This window comes from Heliangelus exortis, chromosome 4 (assembly GCF_036169615.1).
Source record: "Heliangelus exortis chromosome 4, bHelExo1.hap1, whole genome shotgun sequence".
Lineage (NCBI taxonomy): Eukaryota > Metazoa > Chordata > Aves > Apodiformes > Trochilidae > Heliangelus > Heliangelus exortis.
This window is the reverse complement of record NC_092425.1, coordinates 7424711-7447493: the sequence shown is the minus strand read 5'-3', so window position 1 is coordinate 7447493 and position 22783 is coordinate 7424711. Positions and strand designations below refer to the sequence as shown.

At 39.5% G+C, this 22783-nt stretch overlaps 1 protein-coding gene across 1 annotated transcript in view; it reads left to right on the top strand.

Annotated features, from left to right (window-relative positions):
- Positions 1 to 22783, top strand: part of GRID2 (glutamate ionotropic receptor delta type subunit 2) — a 683099-nt gene that overhangs the window by 603711 nt on the left and 56605 nt on the right. Inside the window, exon 14 of the mRNA XM_071742831.1 lies at positions 11930 to 12096. Within this exon, the coding sequence (XP_071598932.1) occupies positions 11930 to 12096 (167 nt within the window). The remainder of the gene's footprint in view (positions 1 to 11929; positions 12097 to 22783) is intronic.

The following is a 22783-nucleotide window of genomic DNA, read 5'->3' as shown; positions in this document are numbered from 1 at the left end:
TGCATAAAGCAGTTTGACAGATCTTTATAATTGCTGTTTCATAATTTGTTACTAAACAAACAGAGTCTGTTCCAGAGACTAACAAAGGCAATTGAAGTGAGGAGATCTGTAGCAAGTCTGCATGGTAAGACATTTAGTAGTCCCTCATTAAATCAGTCAGAATATTTTAGTTCAAATACTCTTACAGCTGTAAGGATAGGAAGGAAAGAGAGGATAGCTCAAGGAGAACCTGCAGATAGAAAATTTTTAGACTGTCACCCTTAAACACATTAATAAGCATATAAGTAAGCAACAAAATGGCAGTGAAGTAATAAGGACAATGCAGGAAAATCAAATTATAGACTAAAAAGTACTAGCAAAATACTTAGGAAATTCAACCTTTCTAGCCTCTAGCATTTGTAAGTAGAAGGTTTAATTAAAACAGATAGTTGGATTTATAGTCATCCTGGTCTCAAAACAAGGAGGAAGGAGAAAGTGCAATGTGTTTTAAGATGTCAAGATGTCACCTAGAGAAATAAAGCACAGAAAAGGCAAACTTTTCAAATACAAATTAAAAAAAAAAAAAAAAAAAGAACCCAAAATTTTATCAAAATGCATCCCCAAAAGGGTGTTGCTGATTACAAAGCCTGGTCTGTGCTTCAAAATACCTGTGTACATTTAAATGCAAGTACAAGTTGTAGAGCCAGAGAAATCTCTCAGATCTAATCTTAAAACATCTTGTCTGGGAGACTGGAGACTGAGTAGATTTTTGCTCTTGGTGCTTTTTTACATTGTCCTTAGTCATCTGATTATAGATAGTGGGAAATATCCCAGTAAAACTGTGTTCTGTTGAATTATATCAATTTATTGAATCCAAAGTGTTTTGGGGAAAAATTATATTTATGTTGCTTTTAAGAAGGAAGAAAGGAGAAGGCAGACCAGCTTAAAGTGCCAAATCTGGTGGTTCAAACTAAAAAGTTGTTACACAAAGATAATTGGTGTTCCACTCAGCAATATTGTGACTTTACACCATATTCATGCCAATGAAGTCCTGAGGTTGGGATGCAGGGGGCTATTTCTTTGAAGGACAGTTATTATAAGCAGAAATTCTGTAATGTGGAAGCTCTTAGGTTGTGCTAAAGACCTGGTGTAGGACATGATCAACAGTTCTTGCAGTTGCTTTGCCCTTCAGCCTTATTCACTTGCCTCCTGTGGAGCCACCTGAAATGAAAACACACCTCTTTAATCCCCACTAAATATTCCTAGGGGGTTCCAATCCAGTTTAGGCTGAAGTTTCACACAGCTTTCATTTGTGCCAGGCTCTGAAATCCAGGGGAGGAGTTCTCGACTAAAATGGGACTCTGCTTGTGCACCAGGGATGCCAATATGGGCTGTGGATGGACTAGGGAGGAGCCAGCAGGGCGTTATTTGTGCTTTCCCTCCTGACACTGTCTCTCTGATTCCTCTGTGGGGGTGCAGAAGAGCTTTTCTTAACAACACCTGAACATTTTTTTCAGCTCCCATAGTTAGATTCACCAACTTCACACAGTGTCCCACCTGAGTAGAGGGTCAGATGGGTGTAGAAAAAGTTTTTTCATTCTTGTTCCCCAAACCTGCAAGGCTGGCATGTGTCAGAAGTGTGCTTGCACAGGCAGTAAGAAACAAAAATGACAGAAGGCCTTTTGTTCTCTGGCATTAGCCTGTCTCCTTTCATAGGGAATAAAATTCTTAGACAACCAAACAAAATAATGTGGTTTTTCTGTAACCCATACTGCAATGCCTCTTTTTTCAAACTGGGAAGATGTTTTCTGAGTGCTTTTCTTGGAAAGAAATGTAGATGGAGTGAACTTTGCAGACATCAAGATAAAATTAGAAGTAATAGCACATCACTGCAAAAGGTATGCCAGGTGGGTAGGCTCACTTTATTGAAGTGTGTCAACCAAAAATAAAGCTACAATTGTTCTGTTAAACAAGAAGAATCTTTCTTTAGGCTAAAAAGCAATTGTAACTGTGTTTTTTCCACCATTTTGTTCTATTAAGCTAAATTTCCAGCAATCCATTAATGTCTCTTTGTATTTGAATTAGGTGGCAGAGCTGTCCAGTTTAAAAGTGTGACTACAATAAATCAATTTCTTTGTAATAGCCAAGCTTTGGGTGGAGAGGAATTAAAGTGCCATGTGGAGTATCTAAGTAGCATTTTAGCCAGGTGGTAATCACATTTCTTTCTTCCATCAGTTTGCATAAAATATCTGATCAAGATAAACTGCACAACTCCCTCTCCAGGACTGCAATGCCAGGAGAGGGGTGTTTAACATTCCCAGCTCTAAAGCCTTCCCACTGCACCAGGATTGATTGGTGTTTGTGGTTGTTGGCAGAAGGGATAGTTCATGAAATAAAACAGACCTCATTCCCTGCTGAATATAACAGAGGGAGGGATATAAAGACCAGAGACTGTATCAAGATGGTTGGAAAATAATCTGTAATAAAATTAAAAAAAAAAAACAAAAAAAAAAGGTAGATAAGCAACTGCATTATACAAGTCTGTAACTACCAAGGGATTCTGGTCATAAAATCAAAGAGCAGAAGCTTTGGTTGTTTTATTGCTCTGACCTCAGGATGGAATTTTCTTGTAATACCTTCAGAGCTTTCTCACCAATCTTCTGCTAAGAACAGGCTGCACTTCCTGAGTTTTCCTTTGCATAAGAGATGGGCAGCAAGGACATCTTTATTGTGATTGATCCAATGTCCTGGATCATACCTTGGTCCAAAACGGTCTGAATTTGACCTCAGAGACACTGAAAAAAAAGAATCTACGTCCTGCATAGAGAAAGCTTCCCACTCCACAGGTTGTCAGGTGACAAATCCAACTTTGAAAATAATTAAATCAAAGAATCAAAGTAAACAAACCCAGAAGTAAATTTTGCTGGATTTTATGCCTGTGTAGATCCATGTCTTATCTTTTGGTTCATCCAGCTTGAACATTGCTGGGCCCAGGTTCTGCTCTGAGTGCATGCCACGTGTAAGTATACAGGACATCCATTACACTGTTACTTACCCAGTATCTGCAAAATGTAGATGTCTGTACTGGGTCTTAGATTCCCATTGAATTTGCCTTATTGGGCTCTAAATCTTTTGAAATATGACAGAATAGGCACAGCTAAAAAGAAGTCAAAAGAGACAAGAGGAAGTTTATTATTGCACTTTTATCTTCTTCAGCTATAATAAAGTATATTTCATATACTTCATAGATACGTCAGACATAAGAAAAAGAAGGATGTATTTTCTTGATATTTCATTTCCTCTGCTTTCTACTCTACATTGTGTGAATTAAATTTTTTCTAAAATTGAACATGAATAGTGTAACAAAACGATACCACGTTGAATTTGATGTAGGTGTCCATCAGCAGGAATTGTGCCTTCCATTTGTGTCGGAAGGGATCATATTTTCAGAAGAACCCTTGTGTGGGGAGTTGCATTTTATATGATGTTTTATACAGTATTCAGTTTTAAGTGAACACAAAAAGGATCTGTACCTACACACAGGGCACTGCACAGCTGCTGAGCCCTTCACAGGAAGGAGCTGCTTTTCCTGAAAACTTAGGCAGGTATCTCCAATTTGTGAGGAACTGTGTAGCATCCTTTAATACCTCCCTAAACAAGTGGAGAAGAAAACTGCGTTCCTTGTTTTCCATTTAAAAATTCATCCTAAAGGAACAAGGAGCATTCCAATCTGATAGACCTTAAGTGTGTTTTTCTGGGCACCTTTGCCCATAAAGAACTGAGGCTTTTGCTGCTCTGCCTGGACTTGCTCCACCTCACAGGTTTTGAGTGACTGGATGCCATGTTCTTTCTGATAACTGTTTTATATGAGGGATTTGACTTCCTAGTTGCTGACTCAAAAATGTTTGGGATTGCAGGGGATGTTCTGTCTCTATTTTCCACCCTAGCACCCAGCTGCCCCTAGCAGCATCACAGAGTGTGCTTCGTAGACTATGGGGAAGATCTGTGACAACTTGTTGAGTGATGATCTCAGTTGTTTGTGTTTTGATAGCAAGCAGGCAGTCTGAACAGAGCAAAAAAAATCCTGCTGTACTGGTCTTCCTCCTCCCACAGAGAGGGAAACCATGGAAAACATGGGTCCTAAACTGCAGAAAGATAGAGAAAACCTCCTTAGCTCAGACTTGTAACATTTCCCTTTCCTGTGAATTCAAAGTACCTTCTTGCAAGAGTTAAAATGCATTCAGCAGCAGCACCTCCAAAGACCTGACAAGCCAGTGACAAGGACATTTTGGTGGCATTAGGAACCTGCACGTTAAAGGAATAACAGCTCTTAGCAGTGCATCTGGGGATACAGGAATATTTGTTGCCATTTGCACCCCGTGTTCAGAAGGGACCAACCTACCTGCAGGAGACCTGGTAGGGCTTAAAATAGGTGCTTTAGCTATAAATGCCCCAGGGCAGAAATCTCTCTGTGGAGCTTTTCTGGAGTTCTTTACTGGAAAGCATCCATGGTACCAGTTTGTGCAGCAGCCTGAAATTACAGCCTGAGTTAAAGACCCCCTGTGGCAGCCACTGCTGAACTCCCAGGGAAGAGGGATGGAAGGGATTGCAGGAAAGTGGAACTCTTAAGGGACTGGGACAAATCTCAGTCTGCATCTTGCTGCAGCCCCATCAGCTGCTGTGTTTAAAGGGGTGATTCACTGCTAAGGAAGAAGACTGATGGTTTTATGCAGGTTTTTCAGAGGAAGAAGTAGCTGTGAAGTTCACCAAAGTCTATATGAAAGCAAACTGGGGTGGAAGAACTGAGCTTTATGATCTGAAGCTCTTTCCTGTCCCAGCTCAGGCCTGTGAGGTGCAGCACAGGTTGCTGCTTCTCTCCTGCAGGGTACCAAAATGAGGAGCAACATCCTGAATTGTTGTGAATTATAATTTCAGAGGGTGAAAAAAAAAAAAAAGGGCTGGGAAACATTTCTTTTGGAGCTTCAAGACATTGTGTCTAGATTTGCAGTGCCAATCTGGCTTCATCCAAACCTGGGCAGGAGGTGCTTATCAAAAAGAAAGGGATAAAATGGTTCAAAAGAAGTGTTAAATTCTTTTGTGTGAGTAGTGAGACATCCTGAATCCTATTAGCACTGTGAAACTGGTCAGAGCTTTTGTACAAGGAATGTAAAAAACTGAAAGTTACCTCAGTTTCATTTAAATAAGTTTCTGAAATGAAACTTCATTGTTTGAAATGAGCTTTTGCTGGAGGATTTTTTTCAGTCGTGTTGGTAATTTTGCAAAGAATTTTCTTGTGGTGAAGTCCTTTTTCAGATTATGAATGGGTTTGATGAGTAGCTTTTGACTTTTGATGATTTTTCTGTCCTTGCAGTTGGTATTCAATAAGCATTTCTTTGGATAAAGAATGCTGCCCAAGAATTGCAGTCAGATTGACTCTGCTTCTATTCTTAGGAATGGGGGCAAGATCCCTTCAGTTAGTAGCTGGATTTATTTAATTTAAAAAGGGATGCTTTTTTTCCTCTCCAATTCACCTATTTCATGATATATCAATCTTCAGAGTGCTACCTTTTCACCCAAAATAAAATGTTTGGTCTGTGTACATTTCCTCATTTAAATGCTCTTTTATTGAGAATTGGCTTCCACAAAAATACGAATAAAACAGAACGGAGGGAGTCACTTTAGTGACATTTGGTTTAAATTTTCCTCATTATTGTGAATGCCACTTGGCTACCAGAGATCTAAGTTTTTGAGAAACTCAAAGTGCTTTCATATAATTTCTGTATATGACCTTCACTGATGATACCTTTAAAACAGTTTCCATTAGTATCTGCAGCACTAAGTTGCAATAAAATAGTTGAGAAGCAGGCATTAAAAAAAAAAAGTGGTTCCTTATCTTTCACAGGTCTGCTTTGTGAGAATCATATTTATTTATTTTGTTGAGGTTTTTCCTCCATTTTCTCTTCCATCTGGAATTAATGTTAGCTGCAATGAACCTGCAGGTCAGTCCCATGTCAGTGACCAGCTCGGGCTGCTGCCTTTTGAGTACTTGGCTGTGATTACCTGGAGAAGCAGCTGCCTCTGTTCTCCCTCTGCCCTCAGAAATTATACCTTTTTTTGGGCTCTGCTCTATTTTGATCTGCTTGTTATTTTCTTTCTTGGAACTTACAGAATGTTTTTAATTATGATGGCAAAATGTGAAAGCAGTGGAAAAATTCTAATACAAAGGCATCCTCCTCATACAAAGCTTTCATACCTGAGTAATTCTTCTAATTCCAGATGAATTATTCAGCATAACAAGTGAACGTATGATCATGAGGCTTTCCTCAAGAAGTTGATGGCAGGTTGCATGTGAGGAATTAATGCTTTTCCTGATGAAGTTTTATCTGGGGCAAATAGACAAGTTCATATGACAATGGAATGAAAGATCAATTTTATACTGAAGAGGAGATGAGACTGGGATTTCTGACCTCTCCTTTCTTCCCCTAAGCTCCCCAGTGTTTCATTTCCTGCTGCTGTTTGCTCCTGGGCACTCGCTCAATAATGCTTCTAAAAATGATTCTGCACATTTCTGTTTGAATAAGGAGAAATAATAAGTTTCAGTGTTTGTCAAATAGTGCACCTTGAATTTAAACAGCTTGCTATAAACCCTGCAAAATGACATCCTAATGGGCTATTGTTTATTTGTTGCTTTAATTGTTGTTGTTATCACTATTATTACCATTATTATTCTTTCATTAGCTTCTTGCCTTGATGCCTGAATAGAGTTTTACATATATAGGAATTTTTATTCTGTGCTCTAATCCCACCGTGGGAATCCAGCTCCTGTCATGCATTACAGCTGTCAGACAGATTTGTATTCTGCCTTTCCAGCTGCATGATTTAATTTCACTTTTAAATTATGCTGATCAGCCACACATTCTGGCCTATAGGAAAGTATGGGGCAAGAAACTCCAAAATTGTACTTCAGAACTGCAGAAAGTTTAGTCTTGAGAGAACTCTAAATCAGTGGGTTTAGTTTTATAGCTGAAATGTTATATTTTATGTCACTGGGATCCCAGAGAAATTAGCTGGAATTGTGCCTTTTGGGAACAAAACCAAGACTTGAAACATTTGTCCCTGGAGGAAAACATATTAGCAAACAGGAATTTTTCTGAAGGCAGAAAATCTGACTACTGGTTCAGCCCAATAAACAGCAAGTTCATTGGCTTATTGCAAGATCATGGAGATCAGGATGTCTCCATTCCCTTTTGCTGGAAAAAACTCCATTGTGAATTCCACCAAGCTTTTTGGTAACATCTGACACCATGAAAATCCAGCTTTAAATTTCCACTGCCAATTTTATCTTTGCCTTTTCCCATTTTTGGAGCACAATAGTGTATATTAGCTCTCACTAACATATTGCAAAAGTTAATTTATTTTTTTTTTCCCCCCTCTTCTTCATTCATCATGTAATAACAGCCATGGTGAAGCTGTGGTGTAGAATGGAGCCCATCCCTTTGCAGTTTGCAGCAGCTGCCTGATTGCTGAGTAAAGTTGTAAAGATTATGTCAAAACATTAATTTCTGTATTTAAATACTCTTAAATCTCAGGTTTTCTCTGACAAACATAGGGCCAGCAGAATCAGATGGTGTTTCTTCCTGTGTAGTCAGTGCAATGGATTGGTCCATACTGGAGAACATGACCCTTAGTGTGCTGTGTGAAGGAAGTCACTGAGCAGTGTCCTTCACTGATTTTAGGTCAGAGCTGGAGATGCTGCTGTTGTGCTGTGGAAACCTCTCAGAGCTTTCCTGGGTGACATACAAATGACAACTCTGTAGGCAGGGAAGGGGAAGGGTGACTTTAAGTGTTTCAAACTGGAACAGGGCAGATTTAAATTAGATTTTAGGAAGAAATTTTTTAGTGGAGGGTGGTGAGACACTGGCACAGGTTGCTCAGAGAAATAGTGAATGCCCCATCCCTGGAAGTGTTCAAGGCCAGGTTGGATGGGATTTTGAGCAAGTTGGTCTAGTGGGAGGTGATTGGAATTAGGCTATTTTGAAGGTCCCTTTCAACCTAAACCATTTTATGATTCTATGATAAGATTCTAAGATGCTTGACTCATATTTGGAATGATTTGAAAAAGCATCACCAATGTGTCAGCACAGTGTAAGAAAAAGGATATTCAGAAAATGTGCTTTCATCAGCATTATCTAATGTTTTTGGTATTTTCTTCCAGAAAATTAAAATTTTAATCAGGTGAAACATAATTTAGATTTCCCTGGCCTTAAAGGTTGTGTTGTTTGTATGACAGGTAACATATTTTATATCTGATGAAATATTTAAATAAAGTCTGTGGGAAAAGTAACTATTAGGTCAGTTTAACCTGCATAGTACTCCACATGTTTTTTTCATTCATGAGGATTCTTTGTATTTCTTTTTAATTTAAAATACAGAAAAGAGATTGTCCGGGGATTCAAATATGAAAAATTGCAGGTGTTGGTTGTTATTTATTTACATTTTTTCCTGAAATATATAATTTTCTATACCTAGAGATGTGTTTCTAGAATGCTTGAGTAGTACACAAATAGTGTTTGCATCCTATTCAGCATAACAGGTTGGCTGTAAGAAGAAATACAATCCACATCTGTGGATAAAATATGTATATGTGCAATAATATAATGTCTCTAAATGCTTTCCTCGTGTAACCCAACTGGTTTTTAGTGGAGTCATCAAAGATAAATTTTAAAGAGGATCTACGGGTGGGGGTTCAGAAAGCAAAAATGTTCAGTGATAGAAAATGGAAATATAACAGCTGCACAAAGATAGTTTTACCATCTATGTTCTGGTGGCCTCTGTGCTGTGTAACAACCCTTTTACAGCAACTTCTCTGGGATTGCTCACAAAAAGTCAAGCATTTTTGTCTGGTATCATACCTCCCAGTTTCACTTAACAACCAGCATAGTACAGGAGCCCAAAATACCCTGATGACCAACTAACAGATTCAGTTTTCACTGTAATTATTTTTTCTGTGTTAAGAGTCATCACATACTCCAAAAATCTTTTTAGCCTCTGCTGTGCTGACAGGCTGGTTGCCACGATGAAGGAGTGAGTTTTGGATATTACCAAGAACTCCTTCTTTATCCAAAGAGGTTTTGCTTTCATTTAGCCCCCATAATTGGGGGCTGTAAGCTCCTTAGCTTTTTCTCATAATGCAGAGCTGAAATTTTTGCTGTTCATTTTGAAACCTGAAGTGAAAGTCTTTAGCCCAGCTGTTGGAAAGCTAGAAAATATGTGCTGCTCAGAAAAAGGAGGGAGAGAAGGATAGAGATTTTTAATTGCCATTTTTTTCTAAAACCCCTTTTCACCCAGAGCTTCACTCCCCCTTTTCATAGTAGAGCTCCCTCTACTATGTGGTTGCAACTCTGTGAAATATCATCAGTGTTTCAGATACACAATACTCTAGCAAAATTTTCTTCCTAGATCTTTAGGCTAAAAGTAGTCTTAAGCTATGTGAAAGATCCATGAGCAGACAGACTGTGAATCTTAGAAGAAGGCTCAGCTTAAAAAGGAATCAGATGCCTTCTGAGCTGCCAGATAACTGATTCTCTCCTAGTGAGGCAGGTGTTTTCCTCATATGTAAGACTTAAGAATTGGAGAGAGTTCAAAAGCAGTGTCACTGCTAATGGTAGGACTGAAATTATAGATTTGCAAGGTAAGATTAAAGAAAGCTGTATCCAGCTCAGCTGAGTAGCAAGCTCATCAATATTTGAAAGATGTCAGCCCCAGGGGAAAAAAAAAGAAAAAAAAAAAAGAATAAAAAGCAAAACCAAAAAACTGGGAATGGCATAGGGAAGATCAGGTCTGCTTTAAGGATCTCGTTTAAATATTCTCACTGTGAGTTGTTTTACAGCAAGGCAGCCAAATCAAGAGAATTTTTCCTGAGGAGCTGATGAGTCTCTACAAGCACTTACATGAATTCAGTGCATTAAGATGTTAGAAGGGTGGGTTAGGACAAAAAAGAATGTTAGAACATAACCCTCTGCTCTTGCCATCACCTCAAAGGTTATCTCCCTGCATGTAAAGTTACTTGTCTTTTGAACTCCACTTTTCCTTAATTCCTTTGTTTGGAAAGTTCATCTGATTCTTTTCAGGATTCATTATTCATTCTTTCCCCTTATGATTTTCTGGTTTTGTCTCCTACTTCCCTTCCTTGCTGTCTGCACATCATGGTTCTTTTTCAGGCTGAGTCATTACCCTTTTAAATGCTCCTAGGAAGGGTTTTTTTTTCTCAGTCATGCTATCTATTTCTTAACCAATTGTTGCCTGTATGAAAATCAGAGTAAGACAAGCTAGGAAGAGCTCTCAGAGTTGCAGTGCCTATAAGATAAGTAGAGAAGCTGAATTGTTTGTTAACAGTGAGTTCACTTCAATCTCTTATTCCCTGGCCACTTAGACAACCTAAACTTCCCCTGGGAGGCAAAAAAAAACCAAAAACCCACAAAATTCTTGACCATATTCAGAGCCTAAAAATTAAAACTGACCCTGTCCTGCTGAATATGGCTCCCTTTCTGCTCCAAAATCTGCACAAATCCTCCCCAAATTCTGCCTAGGGATAGAAGTAGGAAATCTTCTCTTTCCAGTCCTGCAGTGTCTAATTCAGAGTGATTATGCATGAAAAGGAATGTGTCCCACATGCAATTGTTCCTTGTGCACTACATCTTGTGAGCAAGCAGCCGGGGTGCCTTGCTTCAGTAACTTTTATATGTAAACAGTCTTTAAAAACATAATCTACATTGTCAAAGCCTAATCTAAATGATGTAGTGACATTGCTTGTTTGGATATGCTGGCTTGGTTTTGAATTCTCTCTGGATTGCCTGGCCCCAGATGGCCTTTTTGTGTTTTGTTTACTTTTCACTTAGCTGTCACATATTTATTCCCATTAGATGTACAAAGTCAATGGGTTCAGCCTAGTTTTACAGCTTAGTTGGCTAATATGGCATAGGAAAAGTGCTGAGTGGAGCCAAGTAGAGGGTCAGGGAAAAAAGCATTGTGCTTCTTCAGGCCTAACATAGAGAGCAATGAAACAGAAAACTGGTAAAAGATCTGGTAGATCTGCTAGAGGTTATTACTTTTTTTCAGAAAAACATTATTTGACTGGAAAGTAGAAATTCAGTGAAGTAGAGAAGGATTTGTTTAGCATGAATTTTTCTTCTTGAAATTTGCTTATGAGTAAATGCTGGAATTTCCTATAACCCCCCTATATTGAACTGGAAAGAAAATCTGGCTTTGTTTCAAACGTGAATGGATAGTAAAATGCTACTTTAAGAGCTTTTCAGTATATAGAGGTGGTTTGGATTTATTTTAGTCAAGCAGTTAAAATTATATTACATACATGATATTGCTGTATGAAAGTCTCATGCTATGTGCTGGAGGATATGTGAAACCCCTTCATCCTGAGAAAAACAATCCCCCAAAAATCTAATTGGTGTGGTTTTTCACACCATCATGCCCAGAGCCCAAAAGACAAATGGGTGTTCATGATGTCTGTGGCACCCTGGTGCATGATGAAATGTGAACCTTCTTCACATTGTGAAGTGACCTTCCTTCTGGATAGATGTGCTCATCCTCCCACACTTCTCTCACTCTGAGCACCCACTTTCCCTCTAAATGGTTGTTTTTATGGCTCAAAGGAAAAACTCAGTGAGTGTCCTGAAGAAGGAGAGTGTAAATTTCCTGCACAGTGCTGTTCCTCTGTTGTCACCTTGTTCTCACATCACATTTCTGCCATTTCTGCTGAGGTGCTCAGCAAAAATCACTGCGTGGCACAGGTCAGGGTGCACTGACAGCTGTTGAGCACCCAAACTTCCCTTTCTTTCAAGAAACCGTGCTGAAACTGCCAGATTTTCAGGTGCACTGACCTCCTTTTGGACTGGACCATCTGTATTCTGAGCTCTCCCTCTCTCTCCCACAGGTGAAATATGGGAACTATGCCTTTGTGTGGGATGCAGCAGTGCTGGAGTACGTGGCCATCAACGATGCCGACTGTTCCTTTTACACAGTGGGGAACACTGTTGCAGACAGAGGATATGGGATTGCACTGCAGCATGGCAGCCCCTACAGAGATGTCTTCTCCCAAAGGTAAGGGTTTGGAGAAGGAGGAGTAGGCCCTACTGAAAGGTCTCTCTCAGGTCTTGGCCTTTCTTTTAATTTTACTTTCTGGGAAGGGAAAGCATCTTGTGCTTGCAATCAACTTTGTTTTATCTCAGAGGCATTAATTTCCTTGGAGATCATTCAGTTTCCTAGAAAATGAATTTGAAATACTTTGTGTTGCTTTTATTTGAATTGTTCTTTTTCCTTTTGGAAAACACTAATGAGAGAGGCTGAACTTCATTAGCAGGAAAATGAGGAAAGAGTTGATTCATTTGCTAGAGAGAGACAGCATAACTCAGCCATTCCTGTTACAGAAGCCTTCCTTAAAGAGGAAAAAGTAAGCTTGGACACTGATGGAAAAACCAAAGGGTTTTTGGACAAGAACATTTTATGTTTCAGTGAAAAAACACCAATTAATACAAAAAAACCTTATGCTTATCCCAGTGCTAATCGATCTTTTGGGCTATAAAAGTGAGATCTCTAGAGATGCTTCTGGTATTGTCTTTCAACTAGGATTGGAAATTCTATATTAATTTTATTTATTTTGCCTTTGTAGTATTTGTGCTTCACACTGGTATTGATTCCTAGATTAGGATGTTGGTCAAATCTAAAAAAAAAAAACCCAAATATTTTAAAAGCATAATATCTGGGGTCTAGCTTTTAGAAGAATACTTGTGTTAATCCCATGATCCTTTCTAATTCTGAATCTATTCTCTCAGCCCAGTTTCTTGTGGTTTGTGTTAGTTGCATATAACAAATTTTTAAAGTTGCTGTGATAGAATTTCTTTTGTGTGGCTGCCATAATGAATATGAACCTTTGTGTCATCAAAATGCATTATTCAGTCTATTGCCTCTGCCTGCAGTCTATGGAATGAGGCAGGGAGAAAAAAGTAGTCAGTAAGTAACAATATGGAGTTTCAAAGGAATGTCTGTCTGCTCACATACTGTATGAAAAGAGAAAGCTTGAATTCTTTGAATCAGTTCTATGTTAAGGGTGGTTTGCCTGAATTTTGTGCTGTCATACTAGTAACAGAGCACAAAAGTTCACAGGATCAAGAAAAAAATTAATTTTGATGAAACATACACATGCTTTATATATTGCAATTATCATTATTGGCAATTACTTACTGAACACTTTAATACTTTGATATTCCTACCATGGCCAGGCTGGCTCTGCTAAACATCTCTGGCTCTGCAATGTTTGGGGTCTCCATGCAAAACAAAGGAGTAAAAATTCCTTCCTGGAGTCTTTCTAAGAAATGCTTCCAGCTGTTATGGATCTCAGGTGCTAGTCCAGGTGTTAAATCATCCTCCTCAGAGCATCACCCACGAAAGCTTGAGCAAAAAACTGTGAAGACATGGGGGAGTTTCACAGGCTGCATCTTTGTTACTAAATGGAAATAACCTGCCAAGTGCCTGCACATCTGACCATTCTTCACCCTGCTGCTCCTGCTCTCCCAAGTCAGTGTGGATGTATCCATACTGCCCCACAGGGACTGCTTCTGACATCATTTGCATACTTATTACAGCTCTTGGTACATGTGACAGATACTCACAACTGGTTCTAGTAAGCAATTATCTTCTTCATCCTAATATTCAGCTCCTGGGGAAGCTGGGTTACATCTTCTCCTGATGCATTGCCTTTAGCAACTTCTGGATCATTGGTCTGTGCAGACCTGACATTTCCAAGTATAAGTTTATTTCATGAGGAAAAAAAATCAGCATTTCAGTGTATTATTATATCTTGAAGGTGTAGGAAAGCAGAAAGAGACACAAAAATTTGCACATATATAACTCATTTTATCTGAGGGTCTTTGAAGCAATATTTAAATATTAGCATCAGTGGAAAGTAAATGTCATTTCCACTTAATGCTTAGGGAATCTGTAGCATAAGGAGACATAAACGAATTCCCAAGGTCAGATGGTTTTCCCTGGTGGTATCAGGTGTAATAGGCTCTCAGATTTCCTCATTTTCCCTTTCCTGCTATAGTTATCAAAAGTGGATGATAGTTATTCAGTTGGGTGAAGAAAGGGATTATTTGTGAGATATGGGGCCACAGGAGGGTCTGGATGGCTACACAACACCTAGCAGTGGTGATAAAGTAACTCATTACATTATCAAGAGCCATGGTTGAGCAGAGAAACTGGAATTTGCATGCAGTAATGCTATGTGCTGGAGAACTTGGGATATATTTTCTAAATAGGTGTGTGCTGCCCCTTAATTTTTTATTTCTGTATTATGAAAGCATATTATATTGCACTTCTAATTATGCCCATAAATATAAATTTACAGTTTGAAGCTGTCAAACATGATATAAGAAACAAACACATGAAAGAGAAAGAATGCTCACAAGGTTTTGTTCTAACAAATCCTTCAGTGCTGTTCCTTATGATTACTTCCATGTGGTTTTCACCAATCATCCTTACTTTTCTTAATGAAAAGGCTGAACGACCTTCAGCTACTGCACCCTGCATGCAAAATAGAGAGGGAAATAGAACTCACAATATAGGATTAGGAAATGTTCACATGAATATTTCACGTTCTGTAATGCAGTAAGGAAATGGTTTGAAATATATTGGCATTTCTTGATCTTTCCCCAAATAAATATATTTACGTGAAAACACAGGGCTTCTCTTTTATGAAGTTTCATAAAAACCCATAAGTATTAAATCCCTAGGGTGCAGCTGTAAAAGGTCTGGCAAGTTTACAGGAGATTTTAGTCTCAGTGCAGGAAGCACAAGTTTAAGGCTTTGCATTACCTTTTCTGAACATCCAGGGCATTCCCAGAGAACCAGGAAGAGAGATACAGAGGTGTAAATACCCACCCCTTATCTCCTATGCAGTGGGGCATGAGGTGCACTCAATGGTAGTGTTTAGGCATTTGGGGTTTCCAAAATAATTCCATGTTTGGCATGTCTGCTGTGTTGTTTTCCAAGGGATTAACACCTGCAAAACACTGTGAGCCTTGGGAGACTGCAACAACGTTCACCTGCTCTGTGCTGTACTCCAGTCTCTACAGCAATCTACCCATCAGTTCAGCTGCTTAAGAAGGGCATTAAACCCATGATCAGCTTGAAATGCTGAGCTGCCCATCAAAGCACATGCAGAGCCTTGCAAAATTCAACTCACTGATGTCATTTTCTCCCATAATTTACCATTTTCCTCTCATGAACCCCTGCCCCTTTATCCAGTTTGTGAGGTGATGAAAAAAAGCAGCTTGAAACACTTGAGGCCATTGTGAGAACCAAAGCTTGTAGTGATGGATTTGTCCACCAGTGGACCAAGGGGACTTGTGTTTGGGATGCAGGGCTACAGCTTCTGACCACCTGGTTACCTGGTACCTATCCCACTGGTAACCTGAGCCTCAAACTGGTGCTACCAGCCTGGGGATGTGCATGGGATGCAGTCCTACCAGTATGGACTGAGCCTCTAGTTTTCAAGGAATAAGAGAGTGAAAATGCTTACATCAGGCTACAGCTGAATTAACAAAAAGGTTTCTATACAGACTTTATTTTAAATTGATGAAATTAATCAAGTCTCATACTGGAATGTGCTGCCTTTGAGGTACTTGCTTGAATTGTGTTTATAATTTTACAAGTGTAAAGTGATGCCTGTACCCTCTAGAGAGAAGTGAGTGCTACCACATATTTGGATTGATGCAATTTAGAATCAGAATTATTCCTACAAATGAAAATTTGGGTATAGTGAAATATTGAGGAGAGTGTGGCAAAGTGCACATCACATAGAAACTCCATGCAAATTAGCTGGGATTTTAAAAAATTCATTCCAGCCACACCACAGAAAGTGAAAACCTGCTCAGGAATATTCTTCCCAGACTCAAATGAAATCTAAACTTGTGGAGATGAGCAAAATGGGTTTGATAGGAAAAGTTATACCTTTCAAAGTGCCATATCAATATGCCTTCAAAAAAATATTCTGTGCAGGTACAGGTTGGGGAAATAGAAAAGTAACCAACTGAAAGCACTGTAAAGAAATGAGTCTCTGAGAGAACATTCCTTTTCCTGTGCAGAAAGTCTCTTCTAGGTCAAAACAAAGACATGATCAGCAGTCAATGTTCTGGCTGGAAAATGAGATTGGCTCTTTGCTGAATTGGGATGACAAAGTGGCCAGCTGGGTCCCACATAGTGCCTGTGGCCACTCTGTTGCTAACACTCTCTGAAAATACATGCTTCAAATCCACCCTAAAAATAGGTGTGTGGCCCTAGAACAAATAAGACAGAAAATAATCTGGGTAGTATTTGAATGATGGACTTGTCATAGTGTCCTGATGGCTTCATTCACGTCTTGCAGAGCTCAACCAAGACGTTTTGCTGTGCCATCAGGCACTCAGCTGATGTGCTCAGGTGGATTGCTGTCCTTGTTTCTTTGCTGCTAAGACTTAACCTTCTGAGCACCAGCACCCCCAGGCAGTTTTCCCTCTCTATATATTTCTTTCAAGATAATGACAGGGGCTTTAATAATAGGAACTGCCAAATTTCCTAGGAGGGTTTGAAGAGGATGTGTCACTCGGTTCGTGCAGAACTGTGTGCTGACACTAAATCTGACACCTGTTAAGAAGTCTTTTCAGACCTAAACTTTAAAACTTCCATTGCACCCCTGGGAGGTATAGATATAATTGTGAACTCTTCTCAGAGTATTTTGTAGGATGTCAGTGCCTCCTACAGTGCAGCAGCAATGGCTCAGGTGCTGGTTTCTGGTGGGGGTGAAAGAGGGGGTGACAGCAAAGTGATCAGATCCTGCTCACATCCCTGACTGACTCTCTTCTTCTCCACTACAGTCCTGGCCACACAGCATGTTAGAGGGAGAGGGAAAAGTAATTTCTTACTCATCAGAGGCAAGCAGCCAGCTTTTCACTTGACTACAAGCTGTCAGCATCCAGTCCCACTGAAAAGCCAAACCATGGCTGTTTTGTGTTCACTGTATCCCAAGAGCATCCTGCCCCAAAGGCTTCACTTTTAAATATAAAAGTTAGAGACAATGCAGGGAAGAAAGAAAGAAAGACAAAAAAAAAAAAAAAAAAGGCAAGATTGCCCTCAGAGCCCACAGTGTGGGTTTCTTGCTTGTTATTAATGAACTGCTGTGATTCCCCAAGCAGACAGACACTTGAAGTTGTCTGTGGGCCAAAAGAAGCAGGAGTTGCATAAATCCTTCTGGTTACCTGTGAGAGGTGGGGTACGTGGTGGTGTAACATAGGGGAGGGACAACTATCATACAGCTTCTGCAGAAACCTCAAATGGAGTTTGGCTTAAATCACAAAAGGTCACAAAGACTGTGTTGCTTTTAGAGAAACCAGACACTTCTTTCTGTCCTGGGGGAGAAAAAGAAATGGAGACTTGTAATGATTTCCCCATGGCAAGCCTAAGGACACCTTACTAGCAGCAAGTGGTGTGCTTTCAGATGTTCAAAACCTTGGAGGCAAAAAAGAGCTGACATGTAGCATTTCAGACTTCCCCTTGGCAAATCATTAGCAAGATGCTTTAAATAAATGGTATGGATTTTCTCTTCTCCTTTTTTTTTTTTTAATCTCATCAGCAAAACCCTGAGTTTTAGAAAGTTCCTGCCCTGAGTCATAAATATGTGTTCTTCCTGTCTCCTTGCTATTAATTCTCTCTCCTTAGATTTTCATTCTGTGTCTTGGAGGTCACTGATGTGCAAGGACTCCAACAGAAGGAAAATTACTTCCTTCCTAACTACCTTGATTTCTTTTTCTGAGTCCTTGGAACCATACACCCCTGTCTTTGACAAGATCCTCCCCATCCTTTTTTTTTTTTTTTTTTGTGTGTGTGTGTGTGTAAACCCAAGAGAGTGTCTCTTACTCTCTGATTTACCTTTGTCAGCAATGGGGAAAATGAGAGATTTGGGTTACATCCCACCCTGTCAGAGGGCTGACCATGATGATCTAAGTGGATTTTTCATTATTAAATACAGTGATCATCTGCAGAATGTTTGGTGCCTTAGTAAAAGCTCAGCTTTGCTCTCCCCTGGTTGCTTAGAATTGAAATACTATTCTGAGCTCTATGTATAACATTCTGAAAAATATAGCAGCAAAACTAGTAAAGTTCCCCCTCAAAAGAATGTTTTTCTTCTTATTCCAGAAAATGAGAAAACTCAGCAAATTGGGACAATTACTGGACTTGAAGCAAACTCCTCAGTTTAAATAGAAAACTTTAGTTCTTAGAGCCTGTCTTTAGGTCATGTCACAAGTTCATATAATGAAATAAGGTTAGAGGAAAAAAATATCAAAATTAATTTCAGATTTCTGATCAATCAGAATCCAGTCTTAATGATTCAAATATAGCCACTGTCAATAAAAGCCTTAATTTCAGAGTTGTAATGACAAGACTCTCAGGTAGCCAGGACAGTAGATAAAAAAACCTATAGTAACACACTGATGTAATATTTCTTGATCATCCAGAACAACATTCTATCTTTATTTGCTGCCTATATTAGACTCATGGGGGTGAAACTGGGAGCTGCATTAGGCCCTGGGCCTTAAACACATCCACATTCTTTTTTTCTGGCCCAGCTCCTCCAAGATAAACTGCAAATGGGCTTCATGCTGGGATGCTCACTTTGTGGAAGTGCCTCTCATCTAGGTAGCCCGTCCTGCAGAGCTGCAGGGTGGTCACATTCTGCACAGCTCCAGAAAACCAAATCCAGGCTGAAGACCTGTAGCCAAAATGGATTTTATGAAAACACGTAGCTTCTTTTTTATTCTTAAAAAATGGCATCCATTACTTCATATAAAGCCCCAGCAGAAAGCTTTTATCCTACCACTATTCTCTCCTCTTTTTTTCTACCAAGCCCACAACCATCTGATCAAGCCAACAGGTTTGTGTTATCCTGCAGGAGCACATTGCTAACAGCTTTCCCCCAGGACCAGATGATCTGAAGTCCCTTTGCATCCTGCTCCAGTAACTGCCTAATGCAGAGCTGCAGGTTTTAAAGACTACTGCAGTTATCTGAAGTGTTTCCTGGCTTTATTATCCCTCTATCTCACTTGCTAGTGGGCACTGCTGGCTGTAAGACTACAGAGAAGCCTTGACTCCCACACACTGGGTTGTGAGAGAAGTAAAAAGGATTTTATTTATTTCTGATGGTGTCTATCTGGTGCTTGCAGTATCACAGCAGGGTTATGATGATGGAATAGATGGAGACACCTACAGAAACACAGAGTTTAGCAACTTTTTAATATGCTGTAATATTAACTGATGAGGTGCATTAAAAAAATGCTGCAGCAGATCTGAGGTCTGTAACATGCACATGGAAAATTAATTAATGAAGACATACAAAGGCAGTGAGCAAATTAGTGGGCTTTTAAAATATATTTAAATATACTATAATATTAATTGATGGGGTAAGCTAAAGTATCCTGAAGTAGCAGCACCAAGAGGAAACATGAGACAGACAAGTCCTAAGAGAAAGGCACGAGGTCTTCGTGCATTCATACAGCATCGAGCTGAGAATCAGAGAACTGCCTGCTCTGGCTTCATCATGGAAAGGGATTTCCACATCCAAATGATGCCGTGGCAGAGGAGTTGCTGCATGCTGGAAAACAGGTGCCATGAAAAAGACAGCTCCATGCCCCCTCTTTTTCCTAATCAGTGCTCACTTTCAGAGAGGGCACTGCATTCAAAGTTGCAGAAAGGCAAGCCAAGTAAGCTGTTTATACATATTTATTCCCCATCATTACCCATGAACCAACCCAAAGAAAACAGGCTAATGCAATGTGTTAAATTGTCAGTAGATAGCACTTTGCAAGCTATTTCTTGCTGTTTTCTATCCACTTCTATAACCTTAGGCACCTCAGACTTGGCATGTAAAATGACCAGATATTACCCAGCAGTGTGTGTGCAATACAGTCAGGGGAAGCAGTTTTGCTCATCCAACTATATGGAAGTGACATTTATTGTGAGCTGAGCTGTTCATGTGTTTTATAGGTTTGTAGACTGAGTAAGTGCATGGCTGCAGAAACTGAAAATACTTGGTTATAAATCATATGAAAATAAAGCTAAAAGAAGCCTCAGTGAGTGGCTTCTCTCTGAGACCTTGACTTCTTTTGAATTCCTGAAGAAAAAATATTAGCTTTACAGTTTACACACACTTCCTTGGAGTACTTTTTTGGGTTTGTGGCTACATTTTATTAGCTTGGTGTGCACCAGTCTGAAGGGGAGCAAGTTTAACCACTTGCTCTGACTCAGTTGTATGCCAGCATTGCCTTAAAAGCAGGGTGGGAACGTGAGTGGAAAGCTTTTTCTGCAAATGGGAAGGATCCAGCCATGCAGCTGTCTTGATGACAGAACCATAATAACCTCACAAGGTTTAGGCTCACCTACTCCAAAGCAGCACTACCTGCCAAAGGTTCCTGCCTCTTGACATGAGCTACATGAACTCACTACTTCAGTTAAAATGAGCAAGAGTAGCAAAACAGGAGAGAATAATAGGTCTTTCTTAACCTATTTCATTGGCTTGAAAGGTAATTAACCTTTAGCTAGAACACAGAGTTAATGTTCAGTTGGACCAGATAAAAATGGAAGGATCTTGCCTGAAAATAAAGCTTGTTTTCAAAGCTGAAATAAACAGTGAACTTGGTGGCACATAAATAGTGGGTTGGGGGGGGAGATTTATGCATACCCAAGCTAAGAATTTTTCTTCCATCTGTGGGATGGCTGCAGCAGGGGCTGCAGAGATTTCTTCTGCCATAAAGCACCTCTCTGCTGTTTGTCATCCATTCCTGGAATTGTCTTTAGGCAAAGGAAGGAGTTAGCCTTGTTTGATGACTTCAATCGAGTTCAGAGGCAGGAAAAGCAAAAAAAAAACTGTGTGTGGAAAGTCTCAGGAGCATGCAGGCATGGAAGAATGGTAGCAGGGTTTGTAGCAGAGGTGCCAATCTTTGCTGGATAGGATGCAGTGAAAAAGAAAGCTGGTTGCAAGGACAGGGGGAGTGAGAGAAGAGGCACCAAGGACAGGCAGGAGCTGGGTTCTTGTGAATGATTATGGGGGTGAATAAATGGAGAGTTCCTTACTGCTTAGCTGCCTGTAGGGAGGAAATGAGCAAAAGGAGAAATCCAAGGAAACTACCTAGGGAATCTTTCTGTTGCATCTCAGAGCAAGCCTATGGGGTAGGATGCTCTCCAGAGGGGTCACTAAAAAAAGAAACATTTGCTAATATGAATCAGCCAAGTATGCTGGGGACTTCTGTTTGCAGAATGTGTTTTATTTGCTGCTTTAGTGCCAGTTGGGTTAGGTTACTCCAAAATGCAGCAAGGCCCTAATCCCAGCTGTGATAGCTCTGAGGGCTTTAATAAAAAACAAGTGGCTTCCTAGACCCAGGTTTTGTACTTAAAAATGGTTTTGTTCTGCTTTGTGAGTAAGTGCAAGCAGAACAAAGGGATGCTAGGACCAAGGAAAAACTGTACTTGCCACTTTATTCATAAAACACTTTTGCAAAGTGCATTTAGTAATTTGCCATTACAACCACCTGCACGTCGAGCTTTCAGGGCAGAGTTCTGACACTGTATTTAGTTCATACTTTGATTGCTCAGCTAAAACTTCCATTTGTATGCATTTATTCTGCTTCACACATTATGTTATCAGTCACTTTCAATATTTCAAAGCCACAGCAGTCTTTTTCTGACATACGTTTGTCAGAATGAACTGCCTTGATTGCTGTTATTACAGGCACCAGTTCCTGACTAAGGGAAGTCTTATATAGAACCAGAATATTGAAACTGCTCAATAAAACAATAGATAAAACACAATAAAATTAGGCTAAATGAACAGAAATAGATGTCTTAAATGACCAGAAAAAAAATAGAAAAGGAGAGAAGGTCAACACAAGATTTATAATCCTACACAACAAAATTAATTGGGGAAAATCTCATTTTTTAAGTTCCTATGCATCGTGTTGAAAATAGCTCTTTTCTGCTACATAGTAGTGAGTTAGTAAAGTATGTCTTTCTCCTATTCAAATGATCACTCTCAATAGAAGGATTTTAATAATCAGTCCATTAGAGTCACAGCACAATATAATGAGGGCCTTGGCCTAGCCCAAGAGGGTGCTTACACTCTGATTAAGTCCTAGTGGTAGTAATTTATCATGGCACATGAGCACATCTCTCTCTTCCATGTGCTTAATAGCATGCAGGGGCTTTGCTGTTTCACTCTAAAAGCCCTTACAGTTTGGACTGAACATTTGTTTCAACAGTTAATGATCCTTTTATTCTTATTGTAATTAAAAACCATTTTTTTCCCTTATATTTGCTACTGTTGTCTTCAGCTGTAAGAATAGCAGATCAATAGGCAAATTCCCAAAGCAGTGGAGAAAACCTGGCATTTAATTACCTGACTTTGTGGATAACTAAATACCACAGCTGCTTCTACCAAAGCAGAAAGGTTTCAGCTGGTAGCAAGCATGAAAGGCCAGAATAATTTTATTCCATATGTGGGTTGCCAACATATGACCAAAGAGCTCATTGGTATTTCCAAAGACCTCAGATTTCTACAAAAAGTCCATAAGACAGATAAGCTTTGTTTTGGTGTTTTTTTTATTAAAAAAACTCAAACAAACTCCATGGCAGTAATATTTTGAGAGAAAAGGTAGTAGAGTAGTAAGCATAAATTTGCAACCTTGAGAGCAGGGATTGGAAGTTT